The 14095-nt window shown below is 41.7% G+C and overlaps 2 protein-coding genes across 2 annotated transcripts; both read right to left on the reverse strand.

Moving 5' to 3' along the window:
• Positions 1-2819: 2819 nt before the first annotated feature.
• On the reverse strand, positions 2820-7676 carry LOC148198590 (uncharacterized). Its single transcript, XM_088115863.1, has 4 exons — positions 7261-7676; positions 3917-5491; positions 2961-3403; positions 2820-2876 (listed from the first exon to the last, which is right to left on the reverse strand). The coding sequence occupies exons 2-4, from the start codon at positions 5106-5108 to the stop codon at positions 2820-2822; spliced, it is 1692 nt and encodes a 563-aa protein (XP_087971989.1). The 5' UTR covers positions 5109-5491; positions 7261-7676.
• A 242-nt stretch (positions 7677-7918) lies between these two features.
• Positions 7919-12718, reverse strand: LOC148198591 (uncharacterized). The gene is made up of 3 exons (XM_088115864.1): positions 12303-12718; positions 8959-10533; positions 7919-8445 (listed from the first exon to the last, which is right to left on the reverse strand). Exons 2-3 carry the CDS (start codon positions 10148-10150, stop codon positions 7919-7921), a joined length of 1719 nt encoding a protein of 572 aa, XP_087971990.1. The 5' UTR covers positions 10151-10533; positions 12303-12718.
• Between the last annotated feature and the right edge of the window lie 1377 nt (positions 12719-14095).

Raw genomic sequence — 14095 nt, forward strand, 5'->3', positions numbered from 1 at the left:
TAGAATCAATTTTGCTGATTAATTATGAGATTTTATTGTTTTACATATTTTTAATGTAATAGCAATCCTTCGTAAGAAAATATGGTATAATATTTTTTGAAATAATTAAAATGTGCAAATAATATTCGCATAATATTTTTCAATCATTTAAAGAATAACTAATATGAGAGTAGAAAACAGAAAAACGTTTGTTGTAACATCCCGATTATATAATAACAATTATTACATAATAAAGACGTCAACATTCCAATAAAGAGAACAGTCGGATCATGACGTGTAATTAAATATGAAATTACAGTCATCCAGAAATAAAAGGAACTGAAATTTAAACTTCAACAGTTTATAGATTTCGAACACTACATGTGTTCAGATGGGAAACTCCTAAGAAGACTACTATGCAACCTTAGTATCCTCCAGCTCTTGCTCCAAAGGGATTTCCTCAACAACGTCTGCTCCCATCCAAGTGGATGATCATCGCCAAAGAAACATACCCAAACAGCACACAACACAAACAGTGCAAGGGTGAGCTAGATATATAAAAAAAACATGTTATATCAATATCACAGTTAACTCATGGTATCATACATAGATTTATATAAAAGAACAATTATAGCATGCTCATTGAACCACGACTCACACATCTTTACACTCGCATAGTTCTGCTGGCACTTCCCAACACTATGCAAGGTAAATCCACACATATGACTCATCCGGATTTGTATAACTGTCGAACCAACAGTCGTCTTTGCACTCGCATAGTCTGTTGGTCTTTCTCCAACACTAGCAAGGTAAATCCCCAACCTGCCTATCTCTGCCATCAAAGGCTATAGACGAGGACCTCCCTCTACTCTCACCACTGACACTGTTCTTCTCTATGTGAGCATGAACAATGCTTTGAGTGTAGGGATAGACAGACCGATCCTAGGTTCACTACAGTTATACTCAACAACCACAACATCACATAGTCATCTCTCCCTGAGATGTCCACTTCATACTCACATACATCATTTACATTTACAATCATATCATCTCAGTAATCATATTTCATACATTCTCATGCATTCACATACTTTCACATAAATCTCATCACGGTATACATTCCAAACATTTATGCACATAGTTCAATTTAATAAAAAAATGGATTTAGAATACATTTTGTGTAGAGTATTAATTGGTCGAGCACTATTCACCGAACACCATGGGACGCACGTTCTGAACGAACGCCATATACGAGCCGAACACTATTTGGCCGAACGTCCAAATTGCTTTGGACGAACGCTATCTGGACGAACGTAACTTTCCAATCACCAGACCGAACACGATTTGGACGGACGTCCTCAGGTCACGTCGAATGCTCATAATTAAATGCCGAATGCCATTTGCCGAACGCGAAAACCGAACGCTATAGTTGACTACTTGGCCGAACGCTAACGAGCACAATCTGAACGGACGCTATGAGAATAGGCCGAACGCTACGAATTGAGCACCATATGGTCGAACGCTATTTCAGCGATCCCACCATAAGGCCGAACGCTATTTTCACCGAATGGACGGACACTATACGAATCTGGCCGAACGCTCAAGATGGGAATCTAAGATGTTAACTTAAAGCTGAACGTTCACATTCAGAACGAACACTACCATTGTCGAACACTGCACGGACGAACGGCCACAGGATAATTTGGACGAACGCTCAACAACAAAACCGAGAATGAACGTTCACAATCAGAATATCTCATCAAAACTGAACACTGCTATCAGTAAGAACGAACACTACACTCATAGGTAAAGATGAACGCTACACTCTTACAGAAGGACAAACGTTACGCTAATATTGGAGGACGAACGCTACATTTTAAGGACTAAAGCGAACGCTCATATATTTTGGCGAGCCATGTGGACGAGCGTCACAATTTGACTGCTTTGGACGAACGTTCAGAAATTGGATACTTTGGGCGAACGTTCAGAAAAATACCGAACGTTTAGAAATTTGATTAAATTGGGCGAACGTTCAGAAAGATACCGAACGTTTATTGGCTAAGCCATTTTGGGACGAACGTCCAATTTGAAACCAAATTGGACGAACGGTTCTGCAGAATTTCTGCAGAATCAGTTTTCCAGAAACATCAAATTCAACCTTTCTTCCCAGATTTTACCCAGATTTGCATCAAGCATAACAAAATTCAACAATCAAACAAATATATCTAGCTCCCCTTACCTCTTGAAGACTTCCTTTGCGAATCTTGAATCTTTCTCCAAAAGATTTGCAGTGTCTGGATCTCCTTCCAACTCCAACAGTTCTTCACTTCTCCTCTCCAGCAAGCCTTGCACTCATCCAGATGCAGTACCGAACACCTTTCAATCTCCTCCAAGACTTGTAATCTAAAGCCTCGTTGCAACTCCAGCACCTCTGAACTTCACCTCCTTCACCAATTTGCAGCAAGAGTTTCCTCTCCCAATCAAGCACCCAGCACCCCTTTTTATCTCCTACGCCTGCAGCTTTGTTGAATGGTGCCCATCATGAGAGAAAAACCCGGACGTGCGTCTCCCCAATTTTTCCAAATAAAACAAAACCCCACCTCCCCCTATGGCAGCTAGTGTCCCCCAGCATTAAATGCTTCTCCACCCCTTTAAGAAAACAAGGTCCTTACATTCTCCCCAACAACAAAAATTTTCGTCCTCGAAAATTAAGCTTACTAGAACAAGTAAGTTTCTCTTATCTTGTCCCTTGACTCCCGGTAGAGTTGCCTGCTCTACCATCCAAGATTTTCTCTTAGCCAACTTGGTATACAATCTTCTTTTTCTCAGTACTCCAAGTACTATACTAAGGTGATCTTCATGTCCTTCTCAAATCTTAGAATAGACAAGTATGTCATCTATAAATACCACCACGAACTTGTCCAAGAAAGTTTGAAAATTCGATTCATATAGTCCATGAAAATGGCTGGAGCATTAGTCACGCCAAACGGCATAACCACATACTCATAGTGGCCATATCTAGATCTGAACGCCATCTTCTGCACATCATCCGCTTTTACTAAGATTTGATGATAACCCGACCTCAGATCAATCTTAGAGAATATTGTAGCTCCGTGTAGTTGATCCTTCAAATCATCTATTCTCGGCAACGGATACTTATTCTTGATCGTCAACTTATTCAGTTGCCGATAATCAACGCACAATCTCGAACCACCATCTTTCTTCTTTACTAGTAACACTGGTGCTCCCCAAGGCGAAGCACTAGGTCGGATAAACTGTTTTTCCAACAGGTCTTCAATCTGTTTCCTTAACTTTACCAATTCTGCTGGAATCATCCTATAAGGAGTTATAGAAACTGGTCCTGCTCCTGAGACCAAATTAATAGAAAATTCCACCTCACGTGGAGGAGGTAAACCAGGAACTTCTTTAGGAAAACATCCAAGAAGTCGTTCACAATTGCAAGTTTTACACTCTAACTCCACTGCGCCGCATGATATGAAACTTGCGTCGCTTCTATATGCGATAACACTAAGAAGCAACTATCACCTTCCAGGAGGTCTTGCTTCACGACGCCGATCGACAAAGGCATCTTTGTCTTCATCTGGAAACGACATCTCCTTATCATCGCAGTTGATAAGGATGCGATTGATGGATAACCAATCCATCCTTGAAATACTTCTAATCCTCGCAAAGGTAAACAGATGAGGTTTACCTTGAAACGACGCCCTTCTACGACAATCGAATAACGGATACACACAAAGACGTCCCGATTAATCCTGATGTTGGTGTAGACACCAACAGATCAACGCCTAACTCTTCTACAGACATACCAAACTTTTCAACACGTGCCTTCGCCATGAAGGAGTGTGTTGCCCTTAAATCAAAAGCACAACACAAAGCACACCAAGAAATGAACAACTACAATTGAGGATGTTACCTGAGTTGACCGCCTCTGATCCAACCAAGGCATACACTCTGCCCGTCGTCTGAGGTTTGCTACCTTCCCTGGGTGGGGGCAAACCAGTCCTCGGTGCTTGAGACCCTGATCCTATTGCAGAAGTACACTCATCAGCAAAGTGTCCCTCTTTCCCGCACTTGAAACACTTCACTGCTCTTTTTCTAAGAGGGCAGTCGCTTCGATAATGAGGTCCTCCACATTTAAAGCATTTAACGGTACCGGATGGTCCAGATGGTCCTGACTGCACAGTTGGTTGATAGGATGGACTCTTAGACCCAGAAGAGAAGGATGGTCTAGCGTAAGGCGTCTTCTTAATGCTAATTCCACCACGAGATCCAGGTGGTCCCCCATTCCTAGCAGGCTGATTCTGCTGTCCCTCAGATTCACTCTTTGTCTTCTCTAGATCACGAGACATCTCCACCAATGTAGGGAACTCTCTGATGCGTAACCCTTTTACCAACAACTTGATATCCTTCCTCAAGCCATTCTCAAATTTTCTGCACTGCCACTCTTCATCTACTGCCATAGTGTTGAAACGAAGCAAATGTTTGAAGCGGTTTGCATATTCCGACACCGATCTGTTGCCTTGCACCAGCTCTAGGAATTCCACTTCCTTCGCAAATCTCACACTGTCTGGGAAGTACTCAGTGTAAAATTTGGTCTTAAACAACTCCCAAGTAATAGGAGTCCCACTCCTTTCAAGGATCATCTTCATGCTGTTCCACCAATGGCCAGCTTCTCCGGTAAGCAGATATTGAGTATAGGCTAACTTCTTCTCATTAGGACACCCCTTGGCTTCAAATATCCTCTCCATGTCCCCAAACCAGTGATCAGCTTCATCAGGGTTACACTTGCCAGTGAATTTTGCTGGGCGATGTTGGAGAAAACTCTCCAAACTCCACTCTTGCGCAGGAATAGCAACGGAAGAAACACTTGGAGGAGTCCTAGCATTAGTCATAAATTCCATCAACTCCCTCTGAGTGTTTTCGGAAGACATTCTCGCGTTCTCTGCCGATACCCTTGCGGCTTCAAGATTTTGCAATGCAAAGGTATTCTGTTGAATCAACGTAGCATTCTGCTGTTGCAACGCCTGGAGTACCGCATTCAGCATCTGATTAGAATCAGGTTGATCGACTCGCGGAGGAGAACGATGAGGAGACGTAGGTGCCATCTTCTGTTCACACAGAAAGAAAGGCCATCAACACAATCTCTTATGCGAGACCAGAGTACACAATCACAAACGAAACACACCCACAACCTACAGGTTTCTAAGGAAAGAACTGCTCTGATACCATTAATGTAACATCCCGATTATATAATAACAATTATTACATAATAAAGACGTCAACATTCCAATAAAGAGAACAGTCGGATCATGACGTGTAATTAAATATGAAATTACAGTCATCCAGAAATAAAAGGAACTGAAATTTAAACTTCAACAGTTTATAGATTCGAACACTACATGTGTTCAGATGGGAAACTCCTAAGAAGACTACTCTGCAACCTTAGTATCCTCCAGCTCTTGCTCCAAAGGGATTTCCTCAACAACGTCTGCTCCCATCCAAGTGGATGATCATCGCCAAAGAAACATACCCAAACAGCACACAACACAAACAGTGCAAGGGTGAGCTAGATATATAAAAAAAACATGTTATATCAATATCACAGTTAACTCATGGTATCATACATAGATTTATATAAAAGAACAATTATAGCATGCTCATTGAACCACGACTCACACATCTTTACACTCGCATAGTTCTGCTGGCACTTCCCAACACTATGCAAGGTAAATCCACACATATGACTCATCCGGATTTGTATAACTGTCGAACCAACAGTCGTCTTTGCACTCGCATAGTCTGTTGGTCTTTCTCCAACACTAGCAAGGTAAATCCCCAACCTGCCTATCTCTGCCATCAAAGGCTATAGACGAGGACCTCCCTCTACTCTCACCACTGACACTGTTCTTCTCTATGTGAGCATGAACAATGCTTTGAGTGTAGGGATAGACAGACCGATCCTAGGTTCACTACAGTTATACTCAACAACCACAACATCACATAGTCATCTCTCCCTGAGATGTCCACTTCATACTCACATACATCATTTACATTTACAATCATATCATCTCAGTAATCATATTTCATACATTCTCATGCATTCACATACTTTCACATAAATCTCATCACGGTATACATTCCAAACATTTATGCACATAGTTCAATTTAATAAAAAAATGGATTTAGAATACATTTTGTGTAGAGTATTAATTGGTCGAGCACTATTCACCGAACACCATGGGACGCACGTTCTGAACGAACGCCATATACGAGCCGAACACTATTTGGCCGAACGTCCAAATTGCTTTGGACGAACGCTATCTGGACGAACGTAACTTTCCAATCACCAGACCGAACACGATTTGGACGGACGTCCTCAGGTCACGTCGAATGCTCATAATTAAATGCCGAATGCCATTTGCCGAACGCGAAAACCGAACGCTATAGTTGACTACTTGGCCGAACGCTAACGAGCACAATCTGAACGGACGCTATGAGAATAGGCCGAACGCTACGAATTGAGCACCATATGGTCGAACGCTATTTCAGCGATCCCACCATAAGGCCGAACGCTATTTTCACCGAATGGACGGACACTATACGAATCTGGCCGAACGCTCAAGATGGGAATCTAAGATGTTAACTTAAAGCTGAACGTTCACATTCAGAACGAACACTACCATTGTCGAACACTGCACGGACGAACGGCCACAGGATAATTTGGACGAACGCTCAACAACAAAACCGAGAATGAACGTTCACAATCAGAATATCTCATCAAAACTGAACACTGCTATCAGTAAGAACGAACACTACACTCATAGGTAAAGATGAACGCTACACTCTTACAGAAGGACAAACGTTACGCTAATATTGGAGGACGAACGCTACATTTTAAGGACTAAAGCGAACGCTCATATATTTTGGCGAGCCATGTGGACGAGCGTCACAATTTGACTGCTTTGGACGAACGTTCAGAAATTGGATACTTTGGGCGAACGTTCAGAAAAATACCGAACGTTTAGAAATTTGATTAAATTGGGCGAACGTTCAGAAAGATACCGAACGTTTATTGGCTAAGCCATTTTGGGACGAACGTCCAATTTGAAACCAAATTGGACGAACGGTTCTGCAGAATTTCTGCAGAATCAGTTTTCCAGAAACATCAAATTCAACCTTTCTTCCCAGATTTTACCCAGATTTGCATCAAGCATAACAAAATTCAACAATCAAACAAATATATCTAGCTCCCCTTACCTCTTGAAGACTTCCTTTGCGAATCTTGAATCTTTCTCCAAAAGATTTGCAGTGTCTGGATCTCCTTCCAACTCCAACAGTTCTTCACTTCTCCTCTCCAACAAGCCTTGCACTCATCCAGATGCAGTACCGAACACCTTTCAATCTCCTCCAAGACTTGTAATCTAAAGCCTCGTTGCAACTCCAGCACCTCTGAACTTCACCTCCTTCACCAATTTGCAGCAAGAGTTTCCTCTCCCAATCAAGCACCCAGCACCCCTTTTTATCTCCTACGCCTGCAGCTTTGTTGAATGGTGCCCATCATGAGAGAAAAACCCGGACGTGCGTCTCCCCAATTTTTCCAAATAAAACAAAACCCCACCTCCCCCTATGGCAGCTAGTGTCCCCCAGCATTAAATGCTTCTCCACCCCTTTAAGAAAACAAGGTCCTTACATTCTCCCCAACAACAAAAATTTTCGTCCTCGAAAATTAAGCTTACTAGAACAAGTAAGTTTCTCTTATCTTGTCCCTTGACTCCCGGTAGAGTTGCCTGCTCTACCATCCAAGATTTTCTCTTAGCCAACTTGGTATACAATCTTCTTTTTCTCAGTACTCCAAGTACTATACTAAGGTGATCTTCATGTCCTTCTCAAATCTTAGAATAGACAAGTATGTCATCTATAAATACCACCACGAACTTGTCCAAGAAAGTCTGAAAATTCGATTCATATAGTCCATGAAAATGGCTGGAGCATTAGTCACGCCAAACGGCATAACCACATACTCATAGTGGCCATATCTAGATCTGAACGCCATCTTCTGCACATCATCCGCTTTTACTAAGATTTGATGATAACCCGACCTCAGATCAATCTTAGAGAATATTGTAGCTCCGTGTAGTTGATCCTTCAAATCATCTATTCTCGGCAACGGATACTTATTCTTGATCGTCAACTTATTCAGTTGCCGATAATCAACGCACAATCTCGAACCACCATCTTTCTTCTTTACTAGTAACACTGGTGCTCCCCAAGGCGAAGCACTAGGTCGGATAAACTGTTTTTCCAACAGGTCTTCAATCTGTTTCCTTAACTTTACCAATTCTGCTGGAATCATCCTATAAGGAGTTATAGAAACTGGTCCTGCTCCTGAGACCAAATTAATAGAAAATTCCACCTCACGTGGAGGAGGTAAACCAGGAACTTCTTTAGGAAAACATCCAAGAAGTCGTTCACAATTGCAAGTTTTACACTCTAACTCCACTGCGCCGCATGATATGAAACTTGCGTCGCTTCTATATGCGATAACACTAAGAAGCAACTATCACCTTCCAGGAGGTCTTGCTTCACGACGCCGATCGACAAAGGCATCTTTGTCTTCATCTGGAAACGACATCTCCTTATCATCGCAGTTGATAAGGATGCGATTGATGGATAACCAATCCATCCTTGAAATACTTCTAATCCTCGCAAAGGTAAACAGATGAGGTTTACCTTGAAACGACGCCCTTCTACGACAATCGAATAACGGATACACACAAAGACGTCCCGATTAATCCTGATGTTGGTGTAGACACCAACAGATCAACGCCTAACTCTTCTACAGACATACCAAACTTTTCAACACGTGCCTTCGCCATGAAGGAGTGTGTTGCCCTTAAATCAAAAGCACAACACAAAGCACACCAAGAAATGAACAACTACAATTGAGGATGTTACCTGAGTTGACCGCCTCTGATCCAACCAAGGCATACACTCTGCCCGTCGTCTGAGGTTTGCTACCTTCCCTGGGTGGGGGCAAACCAGTCCTCGGTGCTTGAGACCCTGATCCTATTGCAGAAGTACACTCATCAGCAAAGTGTCCCTCTTTCCCGCACTTGAAACACTTCACTGCTCTTTTTCTAAGAGGGCAGTCGCTTCGATAATGAGGTCCTCCACATTTAAAGCATTTAACGGTACCGGATGGTCCAGATGGTCCTGACTGCACAGTTGGTTGATAGGATGGACTCTTAGACCCAGAAGAGAAGGATGGTCTAGCGTAAGGCGTCTTCTTAATGCTAATTCCACCACGAGATCCAGGTGGTCCCCCATTCCTAGCAGGCTGATTCTGCTGTCCCTCAGATTCACTCTTTGTCTTCTCTAGATCACGAGACATCTCCACCAATGTAGGGAACTCTCTGATGCGTAACCCTTTTACCAACAACTTGATATCCTTCCTCAAGCCATTCTCAAATTTTCTGCACTGCCACTCTTCATCTACTGCCATAGTGTTGAAACGAAGCAAATGTTTGAAGCGGTTTGCATATTCCGACACCGATCTGTTGCCTTGCACCAGCTCTAGGAATTCCACTTCCTTCGCAAATCTCACACTGTCTGGGAAGTACTCAGTGTAAAATTTGGTCTTAAACAACTCCCAAGTAATAGGAGTCCCACTCCTTTCAAGGATCATCTTCATGCTGTTCCACCAATGGCCAGCTTCTCCGGTAAGCAGATATTGAGTATAGGCTAACTTCTTCTCATTAGGACACCCCTTGGCTTCAAATATCCTCTCCATGTCCCCAAACCAGTGATCAGCTTCATCAGGGTTACACTTGCCAGTGAATTTTGCTGGGCGATGTTGGAGAAAACTCTCCAAACTCCACTCTTGCGCAGGAATAGCAACGGAAGAAACACTTGGAGGAGTCCTAGCATTAGTCATAAATTCCATCAACTCCCTCTGAGTGTTTTCGGAAGACATTCTCGCGTTCTCTGCCGATACCCTTGCGGCTTCAAGATTTTGCAATGCAAAGGTATTCTGTTGAATCAACGTAGCATTCTGCTGTTGCAACGCCTGGAGTACCGCATTCAGCATCTGATTAGAATCAGGTTGATCGACTCGCGGAGGAGAACGATGAGGAGACGTAGGTGCCATCTTCTGTTCACACAGAAAGAAAGGCCATCAACACAATCTCTTATGCGAGACCAGAGTACACAATCACAAACGAAACACACCCACAACCTACAGGTTTCTAAGGAAAGAACTGCTCTGATACCATTAATGTAACATCCCGATTATATAATAACAATTATTACATAATAAAGACGTCAACATTCCAATAAAGAGAACAGTCGGATCATGACGTGTAATTAAATATGAAATTACAGTCATCCAGAAATAAAAGGAACTGAAATTTAAACTTCAACAGTTTATAGATTCGAACACTACATGTGTTCAGATGGGAAACTCCTAAGAAGACTACTCTGCAACCTTAGTATCCTCCAGCTCTTGCTCCAAAGGGATTTCCTCAACAACGTCTGCTCCCATCCAAGTGGATGATCATCGCCAAAGAAACATACCCAAACAGCACACAACACAAACAGTGCAAGGGTGAGCTAGATATATAAAAAAAACATGTTATATCAATATCACAGTTAACTCATGGTATCATACATAGATTTATATAAAAGAACAATTATAGCATGCTCATTGAACCACGACTCACACATCTTTACACTCGCATAGTTCTGCTGGCACTTCCCAACACTATGCAAGGTAAATCCACACATATGACTCATCCGGATTTGTATAACTGTCGAACCAACAGTCGTCTTTGCACTCGCATAGTCTGTTGGTCTTTCTCCAACACTAGCAAGGTAAATCCCCAACCTGCCTATCTCTGCCATCAAAGGCTATAGACGAGGACCTCCCTCTACTCTCACCACTGACACTGTTCTTCTCTATGTGAGCATGAACAATGCTTTGAGTGTAGGGATAGACAGACCGATCCTAGGTTCACTACAGTTATACTCAACAACCACAACATCACATAGTCATCTCTCCCTGAGATGTCCACTTCATACTCACATACATCATTTACATTTACAATCATATCATCTCAGTAATCATATTTCATACATTCTCATGCATTCACATACTTTCACATAAATCTCATCACGGTATACATTCCAAACATTTATGCACATAGTTCAATTTAATAAAAAAATGGATTTAGAATACATTTTGTGTAGAGTATTAATTGGTCGAGCACTATTCACCGAACACCATGGGACGCACGTTCTGAACGAACGCCATATACGAGCCGAACACTATTTGGCCGAACGTCCAAATTGCTTTGGACGAACGCTATCTGGACGAACGTAACTTTCCAATCACCAGACCGAACACGATTTGGACGGACGTCCTCAGGTCACGTCGAATGCTCATAATTAAATGCCGAATGCCATTTGCCGAACGCGAAAACCGAACGCTATAGTTGACTACTTGGCCGAACGCTAACGAGCACAATCTGAACGGACGCTATGAGAATAGGCCGAACGCTACGAATTGAGCACCATATGGTCGAACGCTATTTCAGCGATCCCACCATAAGGCCGAACGCTATTTTCACCGAATGGACGGACACTATACGAATCTGGCCGAACGCTCAAGATGGGAATCTAAGATGTTAACTTAAAGCTGAACGTTCACATTCATAACGAACACTACCATTGTTGAACACTGCACGGACGAACGGCCACAGGATAATTTGGACGAACGCTCAACAACAAAACCGAGAATGAACGTTCACAATCAGAATATCTCATCAAAACTGAACATTGCTATCAGTAAGAACGAACACTACACTCATAGGTAAAGATGAACGCTACACTCTTACAGAAGGACAAACGTTACGCTAATATTGGAGGACGAACGCTACATTTTAAGGACTAAAGCGAACGCTCATATATTTTGGCGAGCCATGTGGACGAGCGTCACAATTTGACTGCTTTGGACGAACGTTCAGAAATTGGATACTTTGGGCGAACGTTCAGAAAAATACCGAACGTTTAGAAATTTGATTAAATTGGGCGAACGTTCAGAAAGATACCGAACGTTTATTGGCTAAGCCATTTTGGGACGAACGTCCAATTTGAAACCAAATTGGACGAACGGTTCTGCAGAATTTCTGCAGAATCAGTTTTCCAGAAACATCAAATTCAACCTTTCTTCCCAGATTTTACCCAGATTTGCATCAAGCATAACAAAATTCAACAATCAAACAAATATATCTAGCTCCCCTTACCTCTTGAAGACTTCCTTTGCGAATCTTGAATCTTTCTCCAAAAGATTTGCAGTGTCTGGATCTCCTTCCAACTCCAACAGTTCTTCACTTCTCCTCTCCAGCAAGCCTTGCACTCATCCAGATGCAGTACCGAACACCTTTCAATCTCCTCCAAGACTTGTAATCTAAAGCCTCGTTGCAACTCCAGCACCTCTGAACTTCACCTCCTTCACCAATTTGCAGCAAGAGTTTCCTCTCCCAATCAAGCACCCAGCACCCCTTTTTATCTCCTACGCCTGCAGCTTTGTTGAATGGTGCCCATCATGAGAGAAAAACCCGGACGTGCGTCTCCCCAATTTTTCCAAATAAAACAAAACCCCACCTCCCCCTATGGCAGCTAGTGTCCCCCAGCATTAAATGCTTCTCCACCCCTTTAAGAAAACAAGGTCCTTACATTTGTATATTTTAGCAAGCGACAATTAAAGTAATTTGTTTTTATAAGGTTACTAAACAATTCAATATTTTTCCAATTAAATTCTTGAACTTGTATTTTCTTTTTTATTCATGTATCGTCTATTTACTCTATTAATAAAAATTAGTGTTAAAGATCTAATTAAAAATAAATACAAATTTAAAATCCAATAAAAAATAGTTTTGCGACTTAGTTAAAACTGATCAAATAGTTCAAGACACACACATTAACTATAATATAACCTATAAGTCACGATAGTAATTTTAACTCTTGAAGATTTATAATAATATTAAGTTAACTTCTGAAAATTAATAAACCAGAAATTTAATAAACTATATTTTAATAATAACATATAGAAATTTTCTAACATAAAGTATGAGACGCTTTTTGTCAGAAAACGAAAAAATAATTATAAAAATTTAAATATATTGTATCTTTTTAAAAATTTTCTGTTAGCAATTTGGGTTATATATATATATATATAAACTATTTCTGTAAGGAATCGTAATTAAAAAAAAAAAAAAAAAAAAAAAAAAAAAAAACAAAAGAGAACGGGGAGGAAGGGACGTGCGCTGCCACAAAGGGGCAGTGAACGTTGCTTCCCCTTTGAAAACAAAACCAAAAGAAAACAAGAAAAGGAAAGAGAAGAAGAGGGGAAGAGGGAAGAGTTTGGGAGGCTCGTGGGAGATAAAAAGGGGTATGGGTCTGCACTTAGGGAGTGAAATCATTGCTGCCAAGTTTCTGAGAGAGGTGAAGTTGAAGCTGCAAGCAAGGTTTGGTTCTGCAAGTTGGGGAAAAGAAGAGGAGGAGAACTTTTGGAGTTGGAAGGAAATCAAACTCTCTGGAAGTGATTCAAGGAAGTCTTCAAGAGGTAAGGGGAGCTAGATCTTTTGTTTGATTGATGATATATGTTGTGTTTAATGCAAATCTGGGAAGGAAGGGATGAAAAATTGGGATTTCTGGGTTTTCTGGGTTTTCTGGAAAACCTGCGATTCTGCAGAATTCTGCAGAAACGCGCGTTCGTCCAATTTGATGAAAATTGGACGCTCGTCCAAATGGCTCGACCAATTAGTGGTCGGCCAAAATATTGAACGTTCGTCCGCACAGTGCTCGACCAGTGGTCGGTCAGAATATCAAGAACGTTCGGTTTTGTGTTCGGCGAGCGTTAGCGTTCGTCCTTCTTTCTCAGTATACCGTTCGGTCGAGACTTGTGTTCGGTTAAGTGTGGTTCGGTGAGGATGGTAGACGTTCGTCCTAATTTGGTAGTCTCGGCTGGTGAACCTGAGCGTTCGGTCTTGAATTGATAGGTTGCAATTTTGAGCGTCCGGTCATGGTAAAATAG

Source organism: Vigna umbellata, chromosome 5 (assembly GCF_029865625.1).
Source record: "Vigna umbellata cultivar VRB3 chromosome 5, Vumbellata_1.0, whole genome shotgun sequence".
NCBI lineage: Eukaryota > Viridiplantae > Streptophyta > Magnoliopsida > Fabales > Fabaceae > Vigna > Vigna umbellata.